At 45.3% G+C, this 11,340-nt stretch overlaps 1 protein-coding gene across 4 annotated transcripts in view; it reads left to right on the top strand.

Moving 5' to 3' along the window:
* Positions 1–11,092, top strand: part of afap1 (actin filament associated protein 1) — a 143,663-nt gene extending 132,571 nt beyond the window's left edge. For all 4 annotated transcript variants that reach the window (XM_014206540.3, XM_014206537.3, XM_014206538.3 and 1 more), the window contains 4 exons: positions 3,814–3,978; positions 4,344–4,534; positions 8,018–8,185; positions 8,632–11,092. In XM_014206540.3, coding sequence (XP_014062015.1) covers positions 3,814–3,978; positions 4,344–4,534; positions 8,018–8,185; positions 8,632–8,658 — 551 coding nt within the window. In that variant the 3' untranslated portion in view covers positions 8,659–11,092. The remainder of the gene's footprint in view (positions 1–3,813; positions 3,979–4,343; positions 4,535–8,017; positions 8,186–8,631) is intronic.
* Positions 11,093–11,340: the final 248 nt, after the last annotated feature.

The raw sequence follows: 11,340 nt of genomic DNA, 5'->3' as shown, positions 1-11,340 counted from the left end.
CTTATTCGGGTTATTATTCTCCAGCAGGGTTGGGCCCTACCCTCTTCTGGGTGATTAATAGGTATTTCTAGGCTGAGGTTTGGGTTATTATTCTCCAGCAGGGTTGGACCCTACCCTCTTCTGGGTGATTAATAGGTATTTCTAGGCTGAGGTTTGGGTTATTATTCTCCAGCAGGGTTGGACCCTACCCTCTTCTGGGTGATTAATAGGTATTTCTAGGCTGAGGTTTGGGTTATTATTCTCCAGCAGGGTTGGACCCTACCCTCTTCTGGGTGATTAATAGGTATTTCTAGGCTGAGGTTTGGGTTATTATTCTCCAGCAGGGTTGGACCCTACCCTCTTCTGGGTGATTAATAGGTATTTCTAGGCTGAGGTTTGGGTTATTATTCTCCAGCAGGGTTGGACCCTACCCTCTTCTGGGTGATTAATAGGTATTTCTAGGCTGAGGTTTGGGTTATTATTCTCCAGCAGGGTTGGACCCTACCCTCTTCTGGGTGATTAATAGGTATTTCTAGGCTGAGGTTTGGGTTATTATTCTCCAGCAGGGTTGGACCCTACCCTCTTCTGGGTGATTAATAGGTATTTCTAGGCTGAGGTTTGGGTTATTATTCTCCAGCAGGGTTGGACCCTACCCTCTTCTGGGTGATTAATAGGTATTTCTAGGCTGAGGTTTGGCTTCACTGGGTTTCTGGTCAGTTTATGAACTCTGATAAGCATTGGTTGGTTCTTTCTCCTCCTCTCCCATTCCTCTCATCCCCTGTTCTCCCCTCCCATTCCTCTCATCCCCTGTTCTCCCCTCCCGTTCCTCTTATCCCCTGTTCTCCCCTGTTCTCCCCTCTCATCCCCTGTTCTCTCCTCCCATTCCTCTCATCCCCTGTTCTCCCCTCCCATCCCCTGTTCTCTCCTCCCATTCCTCTTATCCCCTGTTCTCCCCTCTCATCCCCTGTTCTCTCCTCCCATTCCTCTCATCCCCTGTTCTCCCCTCTCATCCCCTGTTCTCTCCTCCCATTCCTCTCATCCCCTGTTCTCCCCTCTCATCCCCTGTTCTCTCCTCCCATTCCTCTCATCCCCTGTTCTCTCCTCCCATTCCTCTCATCCCCTGTTCTCTCCTCCCATTCCTCTCATCCCCTGTTCTCCCCTCTCATCCCCTGTTCTCCCCTCCCATTCCTCTCATCCCCTGTTCTCTCCTCCCATTCCTCTCATCCCCTGTTCTCCCCTCTCATCCCCTGTTCTTCCCTCTCATCCCCTGTTCTCTTCTCTGATTCCTCTCATCCCCTGTTCTCCCCTCCCATTCCTCTCATCCTCTGTTCTCCCCTCTCATCCCCTGTTCTCCCCTCCCATTCATCTCATCCCCTGTTCTCCCCTTTCATCCCCTGTTCTCTCCTCCCATTCCTCTCATCCCCTGTTCTCTCCTCCCATTCCTCTCATCCCCTGTTCTCTCCTCCCATTCCTCTCATCCCCTGTTCTCCCCTCCCATTCCTCTTATCCCCTGTTCTCCCCTCTCATCCCCTGTTCTCTCCTCCCATTCCTCTTATCCCCTGTTCTCCCCTCTCATCCCCTGTTCTCTCCTCCCATTCCTCTCATCCCCTGTTCTCTCCTCCCATTCCTCTCATCCCCTCTTATCCCCTGTTCTCCCCTCTCATCCCCTGTTCTCCCTCCCATTCCTCTTATCCCCTGTTCTCCCCTCTCATCCCCTGTTCTCTCCTCCCATTCCTCTCATCCCCTGTTGTCCCCTCTCATCCCCTGTTCTCTCCTCCCATTCCTCTCATCCCCTGTTCTCCCCTCTCATCCCCTGTTCTCCCCTCCCATTCCTCTCATCCCCTGTTCTCCCCTCTCATCCCCTGTTCTCCCCTCCCATTCCTCTCATCCCCTGTTCTCCCCTCTCATCCCCTGTTCTCTCCTCCCATTCCTCTTATCCCCTGTTCTCCCCTCTCATCCCCTGTTCTCCCTCCCATTCCTCTTATCCCCTGTTCTCCCCTCTCATCCCCTGTTCTCTCCTCCCATTCCTCTCATCCCCTGTTGTCCCCTCTCATCCCCTGTTCTCTCCTCCCATTCCTCTCATCCCCTGTTCTCCCCTCTCATCCCCTGTTCTCTCCTCCCATTCCTCTCATCCCCTGTTCTCCCCTCTCATCCCCTGTTCTCTCCTCCCATTCCTCTCATCCCCGTTCTCTCCTCCCATTCCTCTCATCCCCTGTTCTCTCCTCCCATTCCTCTCATCCCCTGTTCTCCCCTCCCATTTCTCTCATCCCCTGTTCTCTCCTCCCATTCCTCTCATCCCCTGTTCTCCCCTCCCATTTCTCTCATCCCCTGTTCTCTCTCATCATTCTTCTCATCCCCTGTAATTTCCTTCCATTCCTCACCTCCTCTCTGATCCTATTCTCCCACTAATCCCTCCTTCCCCCTAATCCCTCTTTTTCCCTAATCCCTCCTTCTCCCCTTCTCTTCTCCCCTTCCATTGCCCATTTCCCCACACTGTTTGGGTTTAATGGTGTGAAGGTACACTATATATACAGAAGTATGTGGACAGTATGTGGACAGCCCTTCAGCCACATCCGTTGCTGACAGGTGTATAAAATCGAGCACGCAGCCATACAATCTCCGTAGACAACCATTGGTAGTAGAATGGCCTTACTGAAGAGCTCAGTGACTTTCAACGTGGCACCATCATAGGATACCACCTTTCCAACAAGTCAGTTCGGCAAATTTCTGCCCTACTAGAGCTGCTCCTGTCAACTGTAAGTGCTGTTATTGTGAAGTGGAATCGTCTAGGAGCAACAACGGCTCAGCCGTGAAGTGGTAGGCCACATAAGCTCACAGAATGGGACCGCTGAAGTGCGTGGAGCGTATAAACCGTCTGTCCTCGGTTACAATGCTCACTACCGAGTTCCAAACTGCCTGTGGAAGCAACGTCTGCACAATAACTGTTCGTCGGGAGCTTCATGAAATGGGTTTCCATGGCCGAGCAGCCACACACAATCCTAAAATAACCATGCGCAATGCCAAGTGTCAGCTGGAGTGGTGTAAATCTCGCCGCCATTGGACTCTGGAGCAGTGGAAACACCTTCTCTGGAGAGATTAATCACGCTTCACCATCTGGCAGTCTGACGGATGAATTTGGGTTTGGTTGATGTCAGGAGAATGCTACCTGCCCCAATGCATAGTGCCAACTGTAAAGTTTGGTGGAGGAGGAATAATGGTCTGGGGCTGTTTTTCATGGTTTGTGCAAGGCTCCTTAGTTCCAATGAAGGGAAATCTTAATGCTACAGCATAAAATTACATTACGAGCAACAATGGCTCAGCCGTGAAGTTGTAGGCCACACAAGCTCAAAGAACGGGACCGCCTAGTGCATTTCTGTGCTTCCAACTTTGTGGCAACAGTTTGGGGAAGGCCCTTTCCTGTTTCAGCATGACAATGCCCCCTGTGCACAAAGTGAGGTCCATACAGAAATGGTTTGTCAAGATCGGTGTGGAAGAACTTGACTGACTTGCACAGAGCCCTGACCTCAACCTCATCGGACACCTTTGGGATGAATTGGAATGCCGACTGCGAGCCATTCCTAATCGCGCAACATCAGTTTCCGACCTCACTAATGCTCTTGTGGCTGAATGGAAGCAAGTCCCCACAGCAATGTTCCAACATCTAGTAGAAAGAAAGCCTTCCCAGAAGAGTGGAGGCTGTTATAGCAGCAAAGGGGTGACCAACTCAGTATTAATGCCCATGATTTTGGAATGAGATGTTTGACGAGCAGGTGCCCACATACTTTTGGTCATGTAGTGTGCATATCTAACTCCTCTCTCCTCTCTGTCCTGTAGGTGCAGAGCAGTATAAGTACGGTAAGAACCGCGTGGAGGCGGACGCCAAGATGCTGCAGGCTAAAGAGGAGGAGCTAATAAAGAGAAAGCAGGACATCAGGAACAGTCTGACCCAGCTGAAGAAGGACAGGAAAGACCTGCGCACCACCATGGAGGCCAGCACCGGTACGACCGAGACACACACACACACACACACACACACACACACACACACACACACACACACACACACACACACACACACACACACACACACACACAGCTTCTACCAAGGTAGAGAGAAGAGGGAGAGGTGGAAGATGGAGAGATGATGGGAGGTTTAGGAGTGAGTGGTGTTTGGTGGAGTTATGGATGGGAGGTTTAAGTTTAGGATTGAGGGGTGCAGGATGGAAGAAGGGTTTGGAGGGGGAGAGATGGGAGTCAGATGTTCTTATCCTGGCTGACTTCTCAATAAACTACAAATAAAGGTAGGACAGATATGGAGAGTGTATGGTAGTGCTGTGACCCATTCTAAAACCTCCTTCACGCAGCTAAGCGTTCCGCTGGGTCCCTGGCGGAGCGGCTGAAAAAGGTGGAGGACGAGTGCAAGCTGAAGGAGGACGAGAGGGTGAGCCTGGAGCTGGAGCTGACAGAGGTCAAGGAGAGTCTGAAGAAAGCCCTGAACGGAGGAGTCACTCTGGGGCTCACCATCGAGCCCAAGTCTGGCACCTCCAGCCCACAGGTCAGACCTCGATCACGTTTATTTTATGAATCCCTTTTTACATCAGCAGATGTCACAAAGTGCCTTACAGATACCCAGCCTAAAACACCATAGAGCAAGCAATGCGGAGGCAGAAGCACAGTGGCTAGAAAAAACTCCCTAGAAGGCAGATACCAAGGAAGAAACCTAGAGAGGAACCATTAAGTCCTGTTCTGGCTGTCTCTACCATGTCCATGAACCATGGCTGAGTCACAGTACTGTACAATGGCTTCCTTCTCTTGAAAGTGAACAGACAAAAGCATTTTTTTCTATGTAAATTAGCCTAGAAAAAAACGATCTCAATTGAAATGACTTAAACTAAATCAAACCTGTGCAGAAAAGATAATTGACCTAGATTTATAGTCTCTTCACTGTGTCCAGCTTGATAACAGTCATTTATAGTCTCTTCACTGTGTCCAGCTTGATAACAGTCATTTATAGTCTCTTCACTGTGTCCAGCTTGATAACAGTCATTTATAGTCTCTTCACTGTGTCCAGCTTGATAACAGTTATTTATAGTCTCTTCACTGTGTACAGCTTGATAACAGTTATTTATAGTCTCTTCACTGTGTCCAGCTTGATAACAGTCATTTATAGTCTCTTCACTGTGTCCAGCTTGATAACAGTTATTTATAGTCTCTTCACTGTGTCCAGCTTGATAACAGTCATTTATAGTCTCTTCACTGTGTCCAGCTTGATAACAGTCATTTATAGTCTCTTCACTGTGTCCAGCTTGATAACAGTTATTTATAGTCTCTTCACTGTGTACAGCTTGATAACAGTTATTTATAGTCTCTTCACTGTGTCCAGCTTGATAACAGTTATTTATAGTCTCTTCACTGTGTACAGCTTGATAACAGTTATTTATAGTCTTTTCACTGTGTACAGCTTGATAACAGTCATTTATAGTCTCTTCACTGTGTCCAGCTTGATAACAGTTATTTATAGTCTCTTCACTGTGTCCAGCTTGATAACAGTCATTTATAGTCTCTTCACTGTGTACAGCTTGATAACAGTTATTTATAGTCTCTTCACTGTGTCCAGCTTGATAACAGTTATTTATAGTCTCTTCACTGTGTACAGCTTGATAACAGTCATTTATAGTCTCTTCACTGTGTCCAGCTTGATAACAGTTATTTATAGTCTCTTCACTGTGTACAGCTTAATAACAGTCATTTATAGTCTCTTCACTGTGTCCAGCTTGATATCCGTCATTTATAGTCTCTTCACTGTGTCCAGCTTGATAACAGTCATTTATAGTCTCTTCACTGTGTCCAGCTTGATAAGTTATTTATAGTCTCTTCACTGTGTGCAGCTTGATAATAGAGGTCGACCGATTATGATTTTTCAACGCCGGTGCCGATTATTGGAGGGCCAAAAAGGCATATACCGATTAATCGGCCGATTATTTTCTTTTTATAATGACAATTACAACAATACTGAATGAACACTTATTTTAACTTAATATAATACATCAATAAAATCAATTTAGCCTCAAATAAATAATGAAACATGTTCAATTTGGTTTAAATAATGCAAAACAAAGTGTTGGAGAAGAAAGTAAAAGTGCAATATGTGCCATGTAAGAAAGCTAATGTTTAAGTGCCTTGCTCAGAACATGGGAACATATGAAAGCTGGTGGTTCCTTTTAACATGAGTCTTCAATATTCCCAGGTAAGAAGTTTTAGGTTGTAGTTATTATATTATTATAGGAATTATAGGACTATTTCTCTCTATACGATTTGTATTTCATATACCTTTGACTATTGGATGTTCTTATAGGCACTTTAGTATTGCCAGTGTAACAGTATAGTTTCCGTCCCTCTCCTCGCTCAAACCAGGAACACATCGACAACAGCCACCCTCGAAGCAGCGTTACCCATGCAGAGGAAGGGAAAAAACTACTCCAAGTCTCAGAGCGAGGGACGTTTGAAACGCTATTAGCGTGCACCCGGCTAACTAGCTAGCCATTTCACATCGGTTACACCAGCCTGATCTTGGGAGTTGATAGGCTTGAAGGGGTGGGTATAATTTCTGGAACGTTCCAACAGGAATCTGTTCCAAAAAACGTAAAGTAAAAGGTTGCCAACCAACAACGCATACAAAGTAGCAATGCATACAAACCTAGCTAACTAGCTGCCGAATAGGCATCAACTCACCACGTAGCTTATTCTTAATGTTTGTCCATAAGCAAACAGACATGTGAGGACAGACATTTTTCGGAATAAACGTGATGAGTGAAAAACGCAATGAAATAGACCACTACCTACCCGGTATCTTATTCTGCCGCTATACAACTTTGTATGCGTTGTTTTTTGGAAACCTTGTTATTTACGAAGTTTTTGGAATAGATTCCTGTTGGAACGTTCCACAAATTATACCCACCCAGGTTGAAGTCATAAACAGCGCAATGCTTGAAGCACAGCGAAAAGGGCTGTTTGAATGAATGCTTATGAGCCTGCTGCTGCCTACCACCGCTCAGTCAGACTGCTCTATCAAATCATAGACTTAATTATAATATAATAAACACACAGAAATACAAGCCTTGGGTCATTAATATGGTCGAATCTGGAAACTATCATCTCGACAACAAAAGTTTTTTCTTTCAGTGACATACAGAACAGTTCCGTATTTTATCTAACAGGTGACTAAGTCTAAATATTCCTGTTAGGCATCGATGTTTAGGTACATTGGTGCAACGACTGTACTTTTTTCGCAGATGCGCTTGTTAAATCAACACCGTTTGTTGAAGTAGGCTGTGATTCAATGATAAATTAACAGGCACCGCATCGATCATATGCAACGCAGGACACGTTAGATAAACTAGTAATATCATCAACCATGTGTAGTTAACTAGTGATTATGTTAAGATTGATAGTTTTTTATAAGTCTAATGCTAGCTAGCAACTTACCTTTGCTTCTTGCTGCCCTCGCGTAACAGGTAGTCAGCCTGTTAATCCTTGTGGAGTGCAATGTAAGGCAGGTGGTTAGAGCGTTGGACTGGTAACCGAAGGTTGAAGAAACGAATCCCCCCTGAACAAGGCAGTTAACCCCCGTTTCTAGGCCGTCATTGTAAATAAGAATGCGTTCTTAATCTGACTTGCCTAGTTAAATAAAGGTGTAAAAAATAATAATTAAAAAAACTGAAAATAAAAAAAGAAGAGAAAAAAATCGGCAAATCGGTGGCCAAAAATGCCGATTACCGATTGTTATGAAAACTTGAAATCGGCCCTAATTAATCGGCCATTCCAATTAATCGGTCGACCTCTGCTTGATAACAGTCATTTATAGTTTCTTCTCTGTGTCCAGCTTGATAACATTCATTTATAGCTTCTTCACTGTGTACAGCTTGATAACAGTCATGTATAGTCTCTTCACTGTGTCAATACGCCCAACATACTCATGACAAACAGGCTGTTACAGATGTTGCTGCTGACTCTGAATGGTGTGTATCTGTGTGTGCAGTCCCCAGTGTTGCTGAGGCGTACCGTAGAGAACTCTCCCATCTCCAGCTGTGACACCAGCGACACAGAGAGCTGTTCTACTCTGCCCGTGAACAGCGCCTCCCTCCTCCGCAGAACGACCAATCAGAAACCCTCGGCCGTCCGCGGCCATGTCCTCAAGAAGGCTAAGGTGGGACAGAGTTACAGAGAACACACACCAGTGGAGGCTGGTGGGAGGAGCATAGGAGGAGGGGCTCATTGTAATTTCTGGAACGGATTGGAATGAATGGAACGGTATCAAACACATCAAACATATGGAAACCAACGTTTGACTGCATTCCATTTACTCCATTCCAGCCATTACAATGAGCCAATTGTCCTATAGCTCCTCCCATCTGTCTCTTCTGAAACACACACACACCTGCATTTACACACACACACACAAAACACCCTCTGCACTCATTCACCTGTTAAACCACACATCTCTGACACACACCCACACACACACACACACATCCATTGCCACACATCCCATCCCAGTCTAATGACTGTACTGAATTTGCGTGTAACTGTCATATTTGTGTGTAATTGCATGCATATCCACACTCAACTCACTCAGTGTTCCCTTTGTTGCAGGAATGGGAGATGAAGACTGGCACATGAGCAACAACTCTCTTCACAACAGTCCTGTCTTATTAGCTTTTTATTTTATTTTAATGCCTGTATATATTTATTTAAATCAGTTCGTATGGGGATGAAGGTTGAAGAGGAGTACACTACAAGCATAGCCAAACAGAGAGACGATCAAGACAATGCAGATTTTTGTCTACTTTATTTCCTGGACATAAAGAACTAGCAGTCTTTTCCTAGCGTACCATGTCATGTTTCAACTACTCTGTCGTGTACTTTTGTATTGCCCAATCTTGTTTTTTTGTTAGTTTTTTTGCTGACATCCACTTTCATACAGTTTCTTGTTGCCTGTTTCTCCATCACATAAAAACAATCTGGTTTCTTCAACTCTTGGGGTTCCAAAATCAAGTGCATATTTATTTGTAAATGTTTATTAGGTAAGTTCTAGCATCCTTGTGATTATTTATGTTGATAATATTTAATGCTTGTTGTATTGTGTAGCTCCCTCTCTTTAGAACAGGAACTGCACTGTGCCACTAATGTCCACATCATCTGGATCCAGCCGTTAGTATCACTGTTAGGCAATCCAGATGATTTTCAAATCATCAAACCAGCAATACACCTTCAGTACTCCTAGTCCTTAGTGGTTGATGCCTGGGAGTGGGCCACTCAGTAAAGTGCAGGTCAGACTAAGGCGTGGTGGTGTTCTGGTGAGTTTGGCCACTGGCGTTGGAAAAGTCCTCAACCTCAAGTAATGTAGCCTCTTGTATTTACACTTCTACATCCAGGAGGTGCCACTGGTGCACTGTAACCCTGTGGTCTGGTCTCACTCTGTGTGTGTGTGTGTGTGTGTGTGTGTGTGTGTGTGTGGTGTGTGTGTGTGTGTGTGTGTGTGTGTGTGTGTGTGTGTGTGTGTGTGTGCGTTAGTTTATGTGTGTGCGTATGTGTGTGTGTGTGTTGAAATGTCTTGAGGCACATTCCATCCCCATCATTAATACACTGTTAGAAATAGAAGCCCTTGCAGTATGGTCAGAAATACTGTGTGTTCTCCGCTTCAACCAGAGACTGTAACCTGGTTGTGGATTCTTGAACTTCCAGCTGCTACTCTAGCAACACGTTTCAGCTCACACACACGTCACACACACACACACACACACACACCAGACAGACACTACAGACACTTTTATGTAATTTATTTCTAATGGTGTTTTTGGTAATGATTTTACCACATCTACAGTACACTGCAAAATATTCCCATATCCACACTGCAAAATATTCCCATATCCACACTGCAAAATATTCCCATATCCACACTGCAAAATATTCCCATATCCACACTGCTCAGTGTAATCTAACCACGGTGCTTTGTAGGGGTGAGACGTAGCATGTTGATGTACTACTGCAAGCAAGCTAAGTTTTTACTATTTTTACTCAAAGGCACGTTTACCTTTAAAACGTCTGGTTTATGGTGCATTTATTGGCCTAGTTGGAATATGAGGCTGTGCGTAACAAAAATGGCCGCCAACAGCTGTTTTCAAGTTATCAGTGTACATGTTTGTATCCCTCTTTGCTTCTCTATTCATTCAGATTGAGGTTGGGATTCAATCCCATCGCGAGTTAAATGCATTGCGGTGTTTTAAAGGCTATTGAGCCGACATATGCAGCGTTTATCGTGAATGGGTTCTTCGCAAACGTGGGAACATTGCCTTAAAAAGCCTCAATGCCTATAACCTGCGATCGGATTGGATCCCGGCCAAAGTCCCACTAGGCTGCGAGTTAGAGCTAGCTCTTCACCACAAGATGAGGGAGAGATGAGGAGAAAGAGTTACACGTCTAGTCCATTTTGGGCCCTTTCTTCTCTGTTTAAACAACTTCAAATCTGAAATGGGCCGAGAGAGAGATGATGTCACTCAGAAAATGTGAACCCAATGTACCTGTACATAGCTTTGTGGGAGGGGACAGGATGGGAGAGGTAGGGGATGGGAGGAGGAGGGGGGGTATATTGGGTAAAGGAAGTAGGGGAGAAACAACAAAAGAGTGGAGGGGGGAGAAAGAGAGTGGAGTGGGGAGGGGGTTGGGTGTATTGGGTAAAGGAAGTAGGGGAGAAACAACTAAAGAGTGGAAGGGGGGAAAGGGAGTGGAGTGGGGAGGGGGTTGGGTGTATTGGGTAAAGGAAGTAGGGGAGAAACAACTAAAGAGTGGAGGGGGGGAAAGGGAGTGGAGTGGGGAGGGGGTTGGGTGTATTGGGTAAAGGGAGTAGGGGAGAAACAACTAAAGAGTGGAGGGGGGGAAAGGGAGTGGAGTGGGGAGGGGGTTGGGTGTATTGGGTAAAGGGAGTAGGGGAGAAACAACAACATTGTTTGTTTTGCACCTTAGACTTTTCTACTCCATTGTACTTCTATTGACAGTCACCAACTCGGTGACGAACGGCTGTATATAAAAAGTAATAAACCTCTTTACAAATGTTCCCTTTCTCAGGCCTTGTGTTTATTGAAAATTGGTTAACTGTTTAGTCGGACCAAATGAAACTCATATCCCCATGAAAATGTTATTAATCTGTATGTTCTCAAAAAACAAAGCATTGAAAGAAATGACCCACATACTCTGAAAGTATTGGGACAGTGCCATTTATTGTTGTTTTGGCTCTGTACTCCAGCACTTTGGATTTGAAGTGATACAATGACAGATGTTAAAGTGCAGCCTGCCAGCTTTAAT

This window comes from Salmo salar, chromosome 07, assembly GCF_965601325.2.
Source record: "Salmo salar chromosome 07, fSalSal1, whole genome shotgun sequence".
In the NCBI taxonomy this organism is placed as follows: Eukaryota; Metazoa; Chordata; class Actinopteri; order Salmoniformes; family Salmonidae; genus Salmo; species Salmo salar.
This window is presented reverse-complemented; position numbering and strand designations above follow the sequence as displayed.